Source organism: Simochromis diagramma, unplaced genomic scaffold (genome assembly GCF_900408965.1).
Source record: "Simochromis diagramma unplaced genomic scaffold, fSimDia1.1 OVJJ01000565.1, whole genome shotgun sequence".
Lineage (NCBI taxonomy): Eukaryota > Metazoa > Chordata > Actinopteri > Cichliformes > Cichlidae > Simochromis > Simochromis diagramma.
Window position 1 is genome coordinate 3116479 of NW_024387304.1, and position 17122 is coordinate 3133600.

Below are 17122 nucleotides of genomic sequence, written 5' to 3' on the forward strand. Positions count from 1 at the left end.
CTCTCCATAAACACAGCATATATGACAATGGTTGCATATTATGACATATTATCACACTGAGAGAGGACACACCAGATACCAAGTTGGGATACACACATCTCAGGTTATTATTTAGACAAGTCAAGAGGTACATTTTTGACATTTTTTGAATGACACACTTTATTTTCTGTGCCTTTAAGTAATACTTTATCAAATTTGTCATGAAGCCTGACATTTGAAATTTTACTGTAAAGTTTTCATTTAAAGTTTATAGTTGGCACAGTTTTAGTGTTTTCTTCATGCTTGCAGACAACACAGAGCTTACATAATTTACATAATTTCCTAGGGATTAATAAAGTAGTCTGATGTTGATTAAAGTTGCAGAACAATATATGCATGATGCATTCTTTAATAAAGGCAATATGTCTATGTTGGTTCTCAATCATCCAGGTAATGGTAGTCTAGGCAGCGTGGAAAGAAAATTAAATAAGTCCAGTTGCTTTCTTTCCAAGCTAATAGAGACATTTAAATGATGTGAGGAAAAGTTCAGTGAATAAACACCTTCTACAGCTTAGTATGAAAGAATGTACCACATGTACATTCTGTTTTGTCAGTGGAGACCCTTGTTTACAATACAGACAATACAGTTTACAATTTATGTGGACACATGATGTAAACCTTACACTTCAATTTGTTCAACTGCATGGTCCTGTGTGCTGGAAAGTCCATATTTCTTCAGATATTGGTCAAAATTTGTATAATTAAAAGTTAATTGTAGAAATAATTTTACTAGGTAATAGGTGATAATAGGTGTCCCTACCTACCATAGTAATGTGCACATCTACCTAAGGTTTGGCCCATCTTTGGCCATATTAGGACTTTCACTAGCTTACAAACAGTAATTGATGAGAAAAAGAGATGAAATCCAAACTGGAAGCTGGCTCCATAGTTGAGGGGCATGAAAGCTGAAGGCTCTGCCTCCCATTCTACTTTTAAATACTCTAAGAACAATAAGTAAGCCCACAGTCTGAAAGCAAAGTGCTCTTGTGGAGTGGTATAATACTATAAGGCCATTAAGATAAGATGGGGCCTGATTATTCAAGACCTTGTATGTGGTGAAAAGGATTTTAAATTTGATTAGGGATTTAACAGGCAACCAATGAAGAAAAGCCAATATAGGACAAATATGCTCTCTCTTTCTAATCACTTTAGGTACAGTTCCTTCAGCAGTTTGGATAAACTGAAGGGTTTTAAGGGAGTTTTTAGACATCCTGATACGAACGAATTACAGTAGTCCAGCCTAGAAATATTTTAGAGATATATTGTGCAAATGGAAGAAAGCCGCTACATATTTGTTTAATTTGCGCATTGAAGGACGTATCCTGGTCAAAAATTACTCCAAGGTTCCTCACACACACACACACACACACACACACACACACACACACACATAGATATAGATATATAATTTTTATATTTTTATATTTTTAATGTTTTTAAAGTTAAGCACTTCGATCAGTCCTTGACTTTCAACAACCATGACCTTCACCTTTAGCACAGTTTAGATGAAAAATCATTAGCGCATTAGTGTGTGTAACTTGGCCTCCTACAAGGAGGGATAGGGATTCTTATGAATTGTTAATGGATGATGGACACTTCGCAATGACATAAATTTTGTCTTTTGGCTAGATAATCTAAAATGTTATTGTGGCCTGGAATTTTTCACTGCTGTGAACACACCTTAATATTAGTGAATGAAAAAAAAAGAGAAAGAAAGAAAGAAAGAAACTAATGAGAGTTGATGAACTGCCCAAACAGAAGTAGTGGTCCAGAGGTGGTGGCTTAAAAGTATCAACAAGTTATGTTGACTGAAAACACAAAAACTTTAACAGAAGTAAACCAGTCTTTGCTAAAGTAAGGTAAAGTAAAAGAATATCTGGCAAGTGATTTTTTTTCATAGGAACTGTTTTAAATGACATATTAAATAGTAAATTTTAAAAAATCCAACAAAGATTTAGGGGCCTGAAGGAGGCACTGACTGACATACACAGAAATATCTTATTCAATAGCTCTAGTAATCTAAATGAAGAGACATTATTTAAAATCTTTCTGTCAAAATGGTGTCAAATATGAATGAATGCAGCTTTAACTATTTGTGTGATATTAATTACATAAGACCTTAAATTTAATCCTCATTTTAACTTTTTAATATTTTGTATAGTATGTTATCTTATCTTATTCTATTCTATTATTTTTTTTTTAATTTTTTACTGCTCTTAACTTGTGCTTTCTGCTGTGACCAAAAAATTTCCTACGTGTGGGACTCATACAGGTTTATCTTATCTTACATGTGGATTGCGTTTTCTTTTTTAATTCGTTTTAAGGCCCCTTGCTGCTCGTGAGGGCATCTACTCATTTTAATAAATCCCTTGAAGCAGGTTGAGCAGGTTTTATGACATAAATGAAACTTCACCTTCAGAGTGTGAACTATCTAAAGACAACAGTTAGCATTTAGGCAGTAAAAGCCTAACTGTGTTACCATTCAGTGTCCAGTACCTCAGCTTCTTTACAAACAAATCAGTAGTTTAATAAGTGTACAATACTTGCCAAAACATGGTTCTCTGCATGTATTTTAGAAACACATAGGATTCTACAAAAAGTCAAAGACAAAGATTATGACATAAGGTCAGTTAAAACCAGCTCAGAACAACAACATCATATACTTTATAAAAATCCTATCCTTATCTATTTTCTAGAATGAAAAAAGTAACCAGAAACAGAAAAGTTGCCTCCTACACCACCCTAAATACAAGCTACAGTGAGGGCCTTTCTAAGCAAAAGGGAAAAACAAAGTGTTCTATATTGACAATATGGTCAAGATAGCACCAGCATTAGCAAGTTGGCTCTGATCATCTCGTTATAGTAAAAGCTTACCAAGTTAACTTTTGTGGCCCTTGCTTTAAATATGATAGCTGTCTAGAGTATTCTGTACCACTTCACTTTTTTTTTGTCTAATTTGCATCTTGAAGTCACCTCACATGCCACAGGTAAAACTACAGCCTTGTGATGCACAAACAATATGTATTCAGATTATTAGTAGGTGGGAATAGGGTGGGAATAAAAAAAACACTTAGGTTTATGTGTGTCAAAGTCAATAATCAAGAGAAGACTTCACCAGTGTGAATACAGAGGGTTCACCACAAGATGTAAACCATTGGTGGGCCCCAAAAACAGGAAGGCCAGATTAGGTTTTGCCAAACACCCTCTAAAAATCCTTCACAGTTCTGGAACAACAACATCCTATGGACAGATGACACCAAGATCAAGGAACTGCTCATGATCCTAAGCATACCACCTCATCAGTGAAGCATGGTGGTGGTAGTGTCATGGCGTGGGCATGTATGGCTGCCAGTGGAACTCGTTCTCTTGTATTTGATGATGTGACTGTTGACAAAAGCAGCACAGGTTAAAATATGCCATGCATTTCACTTGCTGAAGACAAAACTGAAGGGAAAATGCCCCAAGAACAAGCAGGAACTGAAGACGGTTGCAGTAGAGGCCTGGCAGAGCATCACCAGAGATGAAACCCAGCGTCTGATGATGTCTATGTGTGTGCTGTATTTGACTGCAAAGGATTTGCAACCAAGAATTAAAACGTGAAAGTTTGATCTATGATTCTTATTCTGTCCCATTACTTTTGGGAGGCACATATGCAAACTGTTCACCTGATTTGGATATAAATACCCTCAAATAAAAGTTGACAGTCTGCAGTTAAAGCACATCTTGCTCGTATCATTCCATTGAAATCCATTGTGGTGGTGTATAGAGCCAGAAATGTTAGAATTGTGTCGGTGTCCCAATATTTATGGACCTGACTATCTCAAAAAGAAATGTAATGCTGAAAACATAAAAGGTGCTTTTGCTGTCTTTATGTCCCAGGTATCATATGGTATATGATACCATACAGACAGCATAGGATGAGTATGCTGAGTATGATATGACAATGATGAATCATCATTAACCACAATTATCCGAGCCATCTAATTTAATTGAAGCTGTCCTTATCAGAGTCAGGAGATGGTGGCCGAGAGAACTCGAAAAAGGACCCAGATGATTTCCTTGATTTAAGAAGTCGTAGCACCTCTGTAAGCTGTGTCTCCAGCACTGTCATGCGACTGTTCAGATTTCTGATGTCTCCTTTTAATTCTTGTTTGAACTCGAGGATAGACGCTTGCACACTCTGCTCTGGTATTGGACAAAAGGCCCTCTTTTCATCAGACTGGACTGGGCTCCGCTCCTGTGGTGTTCTGACACTGCCAACATTATCTAAGCGGAGATCACTCTTTGTGATGCCACTGTCACATGAATCTGTTTTCCTTAGAGACACCTCGTTGTGACACTTAGTTCTATCAGTCAGCATTTCCATGGACTCAGCCTTGGAGACACTGCTCCACGACTCAGCTTTCACAACTGACTCTTTGAAACGTCCCCACCCTTTAGCTTTGGGTGGCTCTGCAGATTTGCAACCAGTTAGGCTGCCATTTTGGATGCCGGGAACATGAAACATGGCTTGGCTGGATGCCCTGGATGATGAAGATGTGGAGGAACTGGTGGTTGCAGCTTGGTTCTCAGTTACTATGACAATACTAGTAGAGGCAAGCCTCTCTGGACCTCTGGATGGCTCCAGGTGAATAACACCTTTCTCGACATCACCAGTGGCCTGACTACCCCGCTCAGCAGCGAGACGGGCTTCCTTCTGCTGCCGGAAACGCTGAAAGAGTCGTCGAACTGGGTGGTCTGGTGGGAGGTTGAGAGGAGCCTCATTCTTCCTTTTCAGCATCTCTTCCTCTTCACGTTTCACATCACTGATCTTCCGAAAGACAATCTGTTAAGAGACAGACCATAGTTATTGCAGCTCAAAGAATCAGTACTGTGGTACTGATACTGATGAATCTTCTTTGTTAGCTTTCCTATCTGGCTTTAAAGGTACTTTATTTATAACGATTTTCCAGTCTTACTGACCACCTAAACCATTTAAATGACACATAAATTCACTCCACTCCCACATCTAAAACACTTACGGTGTGTTCACACTGAACGCGATGGACGCGAATAGAGCGTCAGGTTTACATGTAAAGTCAATGGAAAGGCGCGATGACGCGTGATTGCGGGTCCCGCGAAAATTCGGAAGCAGATTTGCGTCGCGAAAACGCGTGAAACGCGCGTCAGTGTAGCGCGTCTGGCGCGTTTGACTCGCGAATAAAACCACGCGCGTGAGTTTTTGTGTTGCATTTTGTGCATACGCGCGTTTCGCGTCTACCGCTTGAGTTGGAAAAATCTGAACTCCAGCGTCAAATCGCGCCGCGACAACCAATCAGGAGCCTGGTGACGTGGCTGTTACCTAGGTCAAAGGGGCAGATCCAGCCAAAGCCTTTCATACTCCAATGGAGGGGAAGGCTAATCAATGCGGTAGCAAACAACTCGGAGCTGTACGACACCAGCTGCTTTCAGTACCGAGACAGGAATAAAAAGGACCGAGCTTGGAGGAAGATATGTGAAGAGATCGGGCAACCTGGTAAGTTCATTCATTTCTCTTTTGAAAGTTTTCACTGACCCAGGGAAGCCGCACAAAAGCTAGCAAGCCACCTCTATTTTCCCACTGACGTACAAATACCGTTCTGCTTTTCTGCATGTTGTCATTTAGGAATATATTTTATTGTTTATTAATAAACAGCACACAGTGGTCCCGCTGTTCATCCGTCACTGCTTTGCTTTTTCGCTGATTTTTTATTGCACAGTACAGCATTGCATTCTGCAGCCTGATTGACAAATCTGCTCTCCTGCGCTTGCCAAATTTATCACGTTTGGTTTTGATAACCATCACGTCCAATAGAAAAAACAGCACAAAAACACCCATAACTACGACCCTCATTCGGAAATAGACACCTGCACCGCGAGGGAAAAAGGCGCACGAAAGTGGCGGGCAGATAAAGACAAACCGCGGCATAATAATACTTTTACGTTTTGCAATCTACAAAGGTTTGCACTTTGAGAATCAATTGTGAGAACTGTGACCAGAGCTAGTTATTCTGAGAACCCCTGCAATAAATGAGGGACCACTGTCTACTCTACGATTATTATATCCAACCTGTTAACATTTAATACTGTATTGATAGAACCAACTGATTCTGAAGCAGAGCATCCCCTGTTGCTTCTCCTGGCTCCCCAGTCCCTGAGCTCCTGCTGCTGCACCCACAGATATGTACAGCAAGCACTGATACCTTTTTAGTCGGTGGGATTGCCTTGTGATCACCTTTACTAAATATCTACAACCAATCTGATTATATCCTGTTATTGTTTTGTTTTTTTTCAATGTTGAAATTAAAATCTAGTAGCAGCCTTCTCATTTCTTTGTGTTTTGTGCTGTTTCACAGGCCCACAGGGGAGGACGGCTCCGAGGCAGATGAGGGACGGGTCCCAGGACGGTCCATCGGCGGTGGAGCTGGCCATCCTGAAGTCCCTGAAGAGGCCACGCCAGTCTCCAATGGAGCATTTCCTCCTCAGCCTTGTTCCTGCTCTGGAGAGCAGCTGGTCGTTTTTATTCCTGTCTCTCTGTAAATTCTTATATTTTATATATTTATGTTTAATGTTTTTCTGTTTGAGACTTTTAATATTATTTCAAATAAATTTTTATAATGACTAATGTCTCAGTTCTACTACACAGCAAATGTTGGCACACGACTTGACACATGTAGAATTTATTTCATATTATACTAATGACAAAATATACTAATACAGTGGGATACAAAAGTTTGGGCAACCTTGTTAATAGACATTATTTTCCTGTATAAATCGTTGGTTGTTACAATAAAAAATGTCAGTTAAATATCATACAGGAGAGACACACAGTGATACTTGAGAAGTGAAAAGAAGTTTACTGGATTTACAGAAAGTGTGCAATAATTGTTTAAACAAAATCAAGCAGGTGCATCAATTTGGGCACCACAAAAAAGAAATGAAATAAATATTTAGTGTATATCAATGTGTGTGTCTCCTATATGATATATGGGGTGCCTTTGTCTGGACGTGCTTCCCATCCAGAGCTGCACAGCACAGAGGAAAGTTCCAGCGCTCCTGGAATCCCTCTGTGATGGACCGCCAGTCTCCAGGTGAAGGCACAGCCATGAAGTCGTCCACTAGACAGTCCCAGATGGCCGTCGCTGCCTGGGGGGTGATCTGGCTCACCGTGGACACACCGACTCTGTAACTGAACGCTTGGTGCTGAAGGAGTCCCCGGTGACAAGGAACCTGGACAAAATTGTTCAAAATCAGTATTATGTGTACTGCAGTTACAAAATACATTATTCAAATTCCAAAATACTTTTGTGATGTCAGATTTAAATCACAAAACATGAATCTTACATAAAACATTTTGTAATTATAAGGATAATTACAAAATGTATATTAGATCATATCTAAAACAGTTGTGTTTTGTTTTAACTTTAACATATCATAATTTGATTGGTAGCAACTTTCACAACTACAGTGAGCCAATCACTCATAATTCCTAAACATGTCAATCAGGTAGGAATGAAGTAAGACATTAATAGAAATAAAGAGTTGTATGTTGACATGTAGCCCTTTCCTTGCTTAAATCATTAATCTTTTTGAAAAATTAATCTGTGATAAGACATAGCTTATCAAGATAGAACCATGTAACTAAAGATGAACCAAACTGTTCACAGTTTTATCTAACTGTTTTAAGAAAGGCTGGTGACCCCTGCTATAGAGTCTGACAGCTGCAGGGATTATATACAAATATTCAACTATCCCAGAATCAAACCAGATCTAAATAAAAAGGAGTGAGTATCACTACAAAGGTTAACTCAGTGGTCCTAATGCTACAGTTTGATATCAGCAAACACCGAGCACATACATTGATAGGACACCACAGCCATGCTATCATGCAAACACTGATAACAGCATAAATCGAATTAAATCGGGACTTGATGAGACCTTCTGAGTATCACTAGAAATATTATAAAGAGTCGTCTCTGTACCACAGTTTGCTTTCAGTAAACACCAACAGCATTCACTGTTAGCATAGCACATCCATGTTAGCAGTGTATAACTGGATGGTTTAGCATATTAGCACAGATATCAATAAAGGACTACCGTATTAAATAGTTTTACTAACCTCAGGCAGACGGACAGGCGCTCTGCAGGTGGGATTGAGCGCCTGTAATTGGTGTCTAGGCGGGCGATGCTGGGACCGACGAGGGAAAGCAGGTCCTCAAACTGGCCGACGGTGATAGCGCTGGAATCGGCCGTAATCCAGGCGCAGCTCCTGGAGCAAGTGGTGAAACTCACCAAACTGCTCATGCCTCTGGAGGACCTGATGGACCCAGGTACGGCGAGGACGTCTTTTACGCTGCTGCTCTGCTCTCCACAGTACATAGAGAAGGGAGACTCTCTCTTCAAGCGCTAGCTCGATAGCTGCCATCTTGCAAAGATACCGGTCTGGCACAACTCCCTCCCACATTCCTCCCACATTTCCGGTTCACGCGCGTCAAAATGGATTTTTCTTGGACACGCGTTGAGATGCGAATGTACACGCGTCAAATTAGGGGCGTTTGGGGCGTTTTATTCGCGTCCATCGCGTTCGGTGTGAACACACCGTTACACTGCCACTTTATGCTGCAGTTACTGTGTTGTTTTAACCTATAATGTGTTTAAATTCTTTAGACTTTTCTACTATTATTTATTTATTTATTTATTTTTAGAAACGTAATGGGCAGTAGACCCATTTTCTTTATTTTGCTATTTTCTTGGTTATATTTTGCCAACGAACTGTTTTATACAAGGCAGCTTATAGCTAGAATTGTAAACTCGTTGACTCATTGGGTTGTCTAGAATGATTACTGAACTGAAGCCAGATGACGAAAAGATATCCCGGGTATAGCAAACTTGTTTTATTGTACAGGCCCCATGTATTAAACTGGAAAATTTATTAAAATTCCCCAAGAATTTAGGCTTGTCTTCATACAGTTTTCTTGTCAATGAACAGGAAATGTAAATTATTGAATAGCCTATTTAATATCAGCCTTTGTTATCAACACAAAAAGAAAATTTGTGTTTGGTCAATTATTTATTTGCTGTAACAATGCTTCTTTGTAATAAATTTATTTCCTCTTAAATGATGCCACAGTTGTTGGAAAATGCATTTGTGGCTTCAGCTGCAGAGTTGAAAAATAAAAAAAACTTGCAAAATATTTTCTGCCAGTGCCACAACAGACTGAGCTGTTCGATTATTCTCTCAAACATAAGGATTGTGAAAAGTTACATTCAAGCTGTCAAAGATCACTCAGGTAGGAAGGATGTGTACCAAAGTTCAGTGCATATTAACACTGAATTCAAATGAAGATTCGACAGGGCAGGATTATCTACAAATGGTATTCCAGTTCAGTTTGTGTCTTTGTCCCATAAACAGAGACATACACACAGAGAAAGAGGAGATAGAGAGCACTAAAGGAGAAAGAGCCAGAGAGAAAGTGGTGAGCTGACACAGAGAGGACCATAACAGTATCTACCCCCACCAACAGGACCAGGAGACTGCCAGTGACCCACTGACCTTGTGAGAATGTTGGGATGTCTACAGTACGGTGTACATTTTAGGACATCCTCAGGTCTCAGGAAAAAAGCTGTCAGGTCTCAGACAAAAAGTCATCAGGTGTCAGGTCTCAGAAGTCAGGTCTCAGAAGTCAGGTGTCAGGTCTCAGGTGTCAGGTCTCAGAAGTCAGGAGTCAAGTCTCAGAAATCACATGTCAGGTGTCAGGTCTCAGGAGTCAGGTCTCAGGTCTCAAAAGTCAGGTGTCAGGTGACAGGTCTCAGAACACAAGCTATCAGACAGAGAGAAGCCTCCTTCAGGTGGCACTTTTGTCAGGTCCCAGCCAATGACTGTAGAAAACATGGACGACACTATAGCACTTACTCCCATTGCATAAAAATGAAGCCAAAATATCCCGCTTGTAGACGCTGCCATGTTGCACTTTTGGAGCCAGAGTCTGCACAGTAGCGACTTGAGGTGGAGCGCCTGCGTGACGCTCCCGTCCACACACCTGCTGGATGTGACCACGAACAAGTCCTCTACACTTTTTACGTAGCCCGGCTGCTCCAGTTTATCTGCTGATGGGTTTACCGCGACTGACGACTCGTCCAATTAAGGTAAATACAACCATGTCACTATTATCAAAAAACCACACAGCTTATCATCTTATAGTTTTACAGCATCTAAAACCACTCTGTTGTTAATTCGTGTGCTAGATTAGCCGCTAGAATATACAATGTGTTGGAGGCTTGTTGCTAGCTAGTTAGCGATGCTACACACCTGTTACTCTGCAATAGTCTGCAAAGTGATTCAGCACTCCTTAGTTTTTGTTATCCAGTTTTAGACAGAGATTAGATCAGCTGCCCAATCCACAGAGGCCCAGGGTTACTGTTAATATTAAAAATGTAATGCTGTCCTTTGAGATTTTAACATAAGACTGAAGATTTAAACACTTTTAGACCAATTACACTGACAGAGCACTCCACATCCTGCTAACATGGAAACCTTAAATACTACACTCTGATGAGTACAAGTGTATATAAAACTGCTTCATAATTTGATTAATATCCGTTGTTTTATAATGCTTGACATGTTTATTATTAAACAGTGATGGTATAACGTTTGTATCTGTCCTGCCTTTTGCTATTTTTGCTAAGAGACGGCCAGGTTTGTTCCCAGATTCATAATTTATGCTTAGCAAAGAAAATAGCTGCCTTTGCTCTTTTAGTCAGTAATTGATTTAAAGCTGAGTGGGCTGCTTCTAACTTCTTAAGTATAGTTTTGGACCTGGAGATTTTAAACTGCACTTCTAGTTTTTGTATTATGTGCTCTAAACCGAGTTGTTCTTTCATTGAAGCCTTTTTCTGCGCTGTGGTGTATGAGATAATACTACCCCTAAGATAGGCTTTAGCAGTTTCCCACAATAAAGATGGGCTTACATCTTCCGTTTTATTAGTGGTCATAAAAACATTCCACTCTTTAGTGATATACTCAATAAATATGGGGTTACTCAATAAATAAGGATTCATCCTCCATCGGTGGGAATATGGCTCAAAATAAGGTGGGTGAATATTTATACTTACTACTGAATAATCAGATAATGGACAAGACCTTATTGAGCACTCTTCCATCCTATCCAACACCGTCCTGGATGACAGGAGCAAATCTATTCTTGAGAAACTCTGATGGGGGCAAGAAAAAAAAGTGAAATCCCTATCTGTGGGGTGAGCTACTCGCCAGGAATCAAAAATTTCTAGATCAGAACAAAACTCTATCAGTCTAATGCTTTTTGGCGACAATTCACCCCCTGGTGGAGATTTATCAACCCTAGGATCAGGAACACAATTAAAATCACCTCCCAACACCAAATATGGGGAAGCTATGGCTGAAACATGGGTTAAGAGATTGGGAAAAAAAGAGACATCTTCTGAATTTGGACCATAAACACATCCTATGAAAATAGATTCTCTAAATAAGAAACCAGATATAAGAATGTAGCGTCCTTCCTTATCTTTTATGACTTTTTCTATGGTTAGAGGCAGATTACGATGGATAAGGATGGCTACTCCTCTACTTTTTGTATCATAGGATGAGTAAAAAACCAACCCAACGTGTTCCAAATCATTTAAATGAGTTTCTGACAGTAAGGCAATTTGTGTTTTTCCTTCTTCAAAAATGAAATAATTTTTTGTCTTTTAACAACATTATTCAGCCCTTTAACATTTAAAGAAATTATTTTAAGATCAGTCATATCAGCTCATCTTTTTTTTTTGTTATAATTTTTTTCCCCTCTCTATTATAACATGATGTGTGGGAAACCATTTCTCGGAGTGCGCTACTGCAAATAAGCAAACTGATGTTTCCATAAAAGGGAATGTGGGTAATTTTAGATGCATTATATAGACACAAACATGAAAAAATAAATAAATAAATAAACAACAGAAACAATAGCCACGCATATTAATGATAAAAAAGGAGAAAGACAACCCCTAAAACCCCCCCTTCCCTCCCCCCAAAAAACGATCCTGCGATCCATCAAAAAAGAAAACTGGGTCTCGTGAAACCGAGCAAGAGTCACTGACAGAGAGGCAAAAAGAAAAGAAAAGAGAAATAAAAATTCCCCTCCAAACTCCCGCATGCCACCGAAAAAGCCAGCCAACCTCATTTATATTTCTAAGTTGAACTCGTTTTACTTTATAAAGTCCGTAAGAAAAGACAAATAAGAAAGGAGGGGACAATTGAGTCATTCCTTAATAAATGTAGAACTTCCAGTTCCAATACACCTTAGCCTGGGCTGGGTATCCTTAAATTAAGAGTATGTCTAATATTTAAGTGCCGTAATAGAACTAATCATATTCAATCAATTGCTGTCGGTGTACTTCAATTTAACTCAAATTGTGTACTAATACAGATGGGAAGATGCGGGAATTTCTAGAGAAGGTGCCTGTTGTATCGTTATCAGAAAGTCACAGGAAAGAGTTAAATAACCCTGTGACAGAGGAGGAAGTGCGACTTGCTATTAACTCCCTTAAAGGAGGAAAAGCACCAGGGCCTGATGGTTTCTGCCCAGAGTTTTATAAAACACTAAGTCATCTTCTTGCAGGACCATTGACTGATATGTTTTTAGACTCTTTTAAGAATGAACAATTGCCCTCAACACTTAGACAGGCTAATATTTTGTTAATTTTAAAGAAAAATAAATCACCAGATAGGTGTGAATCATACAGACATACAGCCTCATCAATGTCGATGCTAAATTACCCTCCAAGCTATTAGTAAGGAGGCTTGAGGGCATTCTCCCACTGCTTATAAACCCTGATCAAACAGGCTTTATCCAAAATCGTTTCTCATCTACAAATATTAGACGACTATTAAATATTATACAATACTCGAATCAGACAAATTATAAAGCCTATGTTATATCTTTAGATGCCGAAAAGGCATTTGCCAGAATCGAGTGGACATATTTATTTAATGTATTAGAAAGATTTGGCTTAGGTGAGGGTTTTATTGCATGGATTAAAACTATCTACTGTATAGGAATTTCTTTTACTTACGTATTAATCACATTATTTTATTGTATAATGCCTTGGTGCCACTGGATTTTAACATGTCTGACACTCATACTGAAAGACAAATGGCGGGGGTCTAGCAAGGAAGCAGACAACTCCACAGGAAGGAATCTTTTGTCTCTTCGAGGACTCTGGGAGGTAGCAAGGGAGTGTGAACCTTAAGGTGTGAAACAGCTGTGTACTGCCTTTTGTTCCTGGAGAAGGTGTTTAACTGAGAGCCATGCTAGGCTCAGGGAGAACTCTGCTGACTGTCTGTCCCGCGGACATGCAGGGGCTCCATCAAGCTTGGTTGTCTGTTGTCTTTGTGTGTTTTGATTAAAGAATGTTAGCTACCGCTCACCGCTTGTCTGCAGGCTTTATTTAAATGGAAAACTTCCACAACAAATTTTATAGTAAAGACGCTTCACCCCACCACAGTATATTATTAATTTGGAAATTGTTTTGATTTCCTGTATACCACTAGAGGGAACTCAAGTACCACAGTTTAAGAACCACTGCTGTAAAGAAGGCCTGAAATTCATCCAAAATGATGTGAGAGTTTTAATTTCACATACAGTTATTGCTGCTTAAGGTGCTTTTACAATGTACTGAATCACGTGTTAAATTAAATTTTTCTTAGGACTGCATAAAGTCCTGTGAAAAGGGTTTTTTGGCATGACTTAAAATACATGTAATAGATACTAAATATACATCAGTAAAGCAAACTCACCCTCTTCCTCAGGTTGTAAGTAAGCACCAGGTTCCTGGCAAAGTGGTTTGCAAAGTTGGCGTAAAACTCCAGAACTTTTTGCAGCGCATCTCTTTTGATTATATGGAGGTCACAGTAGGTCAGTGCTCGGACATTAGCACAGGACTGAGCCAGTGTCATCTCCTTCCAGAACACGTCACCAAACACATCACCTTTACCTGCAAAACAAACACAGTTAGGTCCACAAATATTTCAACAGATACAACTTTTTTCTAATTTTGGTTCTGTACATTACAATGAATTTTAAGTGAAACAACTCAGATGCAGTTGAAGTGTAAACTTTTACCTTTAATTCAATGGGTTGAACAAAAGGATTGCATAAAACGTGAGGAATTAAAGTATTTTTTAACACAATCCCTTCATTTCAGGAACTCAAAGGTAACTGGACAAATTAAATGACTAAAAAAAATAAAATGTTCAATTCTGATACTTGGTTGAAAACCTTTTGCTACCAATGAAAGCCTGACATCACCAGATTTCCTCCTTTTCCATGCTCTGCCAGACCTCTACTGCCGCGGCTTTCAGTTGCTGTTGGTTTGTCGGTCTTTCTTTCCAAATTTTAGTCCTGAAGTAAAATGAATGCACATTTGGGTAAAGATCAGGTGACCGACTTGGCCTTTCAAGAATATTGCACTTCTTTGCTTTAAGAAACTCCTGGGTGGCTGGGTTATGTTTTAGGTCATTGTCCTTCTGTATGAAAGGCCACCCAAACAATGTAAATGCATTTAGCTGGAATTGCTGCCCTGTGTCACATCATCAATAAACACGAGTGTCCCACTTCCACTGGTAGCCATGCATGCCCAAGCCTTACCCTGGCTCCACCTTGTTTTACAGATGATGTGGTATGCCTTAGATCATGAGCTGTTCCATGTCTCCATACTTTTTTCCTTTTGGTAGAAGTTGATCTTGATTTCATCTTTCCAAAGAATGTTTTTCCACAACTGTGCTGGCTTTTTTTTATAAATTATGAGTGGCTTGCGCTTTGCAGTGAACCCTCTGTTTTTACTTTGTTGGAGTCTTCTCTTTATGGTAGGTGGATATTGGTATGCCTACCTCCTGGAGAGTTTTGTTCACTTGGTTGACTGTTATAAAGGGGTTTCTCGTCACCATGGAAATTATTCTGCAATCATGCACAACTGTTGTCTTCTGTGGATATTCAGGTCTTTTTGCATTCACCAATACTTTCTTTCTTTCTTTTTCAGGATGTACCAAAGGGTAGATTTTGCCACTCCCACTATTGTAGCAAATTCTCAAATGTTACTCAAAGAGTATTATACAGAATAGACACTTGTATTAAGTTATAAAAAACACAAGTTTAGAGAACAATGTTTAGAACACAGATAAAAAACAAAACACACATAAACTTAACATCAGTACCTGCTTATATAAATGCCTGAATGTGTGAGTCAACAGGAAGTTAATATTAATAACCAACGGCAATGACAACATGCTGCTTTCTAGTTTTCACAGTAAGAGACACATTAAAACGACATAACACTGAAATACAGTACAGGAAATCTTTTTTAAGGGAATTGCCAGTTAAAATTTAAATTTTCTTTGCAGCACAATTCAACCAAAAATAAAAACACTACATGTAAATGTACACAAAAGAAATTTCCTTCATGAAACTAAATTAATTCTACCACAATTACTGATTTGATTTACAGCCTAAAGGGCCTGTAATTTGATCTCAGTGGTTCTTCTTAAATAATAATGTATAAAATGTGCTTGATTTTCTGTAGCTTTTAACAGTTTGTGTTTACACTGGAGTGAATGATGAAATAACTGCACCTTAATTACTTTAATACAGACAAGCGCACTGGAGTTCTTAGGTTCGATCTTTTTGGCCATAGGGTAAATATGCTGCTTCATCCAAAGAGCTATGATGTCCGAAAACAATAATTTCAGTCTTGTTTTCATTTAGGGTTTAACTGTCATGTAGACAGATAAACAGAGGCTGCAGTGTGACAGAGGCATCCCATTTCATCAGGAAGTAAATTTGGATATCAATAGCATAACAGTGAGAGGGAATATTATATTTCCTGAAAATCGTTCCCAAAGGCAGCATGTGTAAAGATAACATAGCGGACCACAACAGACCCCTGTGGTACATCACAACTAATAGGGACAGAAGAAGAGGAGTACTCCCCAGTTGCAACAGAAAAAGACCTCTCTGACAGGTATGATTTAAACTGTAATAAAACTGTACCTTTAAAACCAACAGCATGTTTGTGTCTTGATAAAAGAATGTTATAATCAACTGTGTCAAAGGCAGCGGTTAGACTGAAACTCTCCACAAATCCCAGAAAGTTCTCACAAAGTGCAGAGGATGTTCACATGAACAGCACCACAGGGGTTAAATAAAAAATTCAAAATATTAAAAAGAACTCGGGGCTGGTGACTGTTGCTAGAAATTATGTTTGACAGAAAAGCTGATTTAATAGCTTTAACAGTCAAGTGATTTATTGATGAGTATTGTATCAAAGGTCAGCTTAGAGTTATTGCTTTTGTTAATCAAGGGCTTTCCAGAAGTCAAATCTAGTATCCAGCCTGAATTGGTGTTCCTCATTTCAAAATGCTCGGTTACATTGAGTGCCGGTTTAGATCACTGGGATGAGCTCTCAGCCATATGGCCATGTGACTGGGATCATACCTTTATGTGAAAGAATGAAGGGGGGCAGACATTTCAAACACAGCATTTATAGTTGTACAGGCCAGGTACACAGAAATACAGGGGAGTTGGATTTAAATGAAAAGTTAGGAAAAAAATGAAAAACCAAGCGAAAATGTTAAATGAGAAGCATCTGGCTGCATCTCAAACATATTGGAGAACTGCAAAGCTGAGTGCAGAATTTATAGCATAAGGAGCTGGCTAAAGTGATGCCGGTTTTTATTTTGAAAACTAAAAGCTAACACTAACCTTGTTTCAGAGAACAAACATGGCTTACCCACAATTCCTTCATTGTCTTATCCTGAAATAAAGGATAAACAAAGATCTGATCCAACTATCAGAGAAGTCATAGCACAGATTGTACTGGAAGAAACACCTCACCCCACCTCCAGCAAAGAGCTCCCTGATTTCCCATTTTTGCTGTGGGAGTTAAATCGCTTAGAACTACACAACAAGGTAAAATACAGAAAAAGGCAAGATGCAGGACCAAGTGACCTATCAATTGGTTCTCCCTGAAGAGCTCAGAGCCTTAGTGGTTCACAATT

The 17122-nt window shown here is 39.1% G+C and overlaps 1 protein-coding gene across 2 annotated transcripts in view; it reads right to left on the minus strand.

Moving 5' to 3' along the window:
• Positions 1-2240: 2240 nt before the first annotated feature.
• The window catches only part of LOC120716733 (potassium voltage-gated channel subfamily H member 1), a 101484-nt gene continuing 86602 nt past the window's right edge, over positions 2241-17122 (minus strand). The window contains exons 10-11 of one of the 2 annotated variants that reach the window (XM_040004336.1): positions 13868-14064; positions 2241-4864 (exon numbers count right to left, since the gene is read on the minus strand). In XM_040004336.1, the coding sequence (XP_039860270.1) occupies positions 4025-4864; positions 13868-14064 (1037 nt within the window). In that variant the 3' untranslated portion in view covers positions 2241-4024. Of the gene's footprint in view, positions 4865-13867; positions 14065-17122 lie in introns of those variants that run through there. The other variant, XM_040004337.1, reaches the window with a different exon arrangement.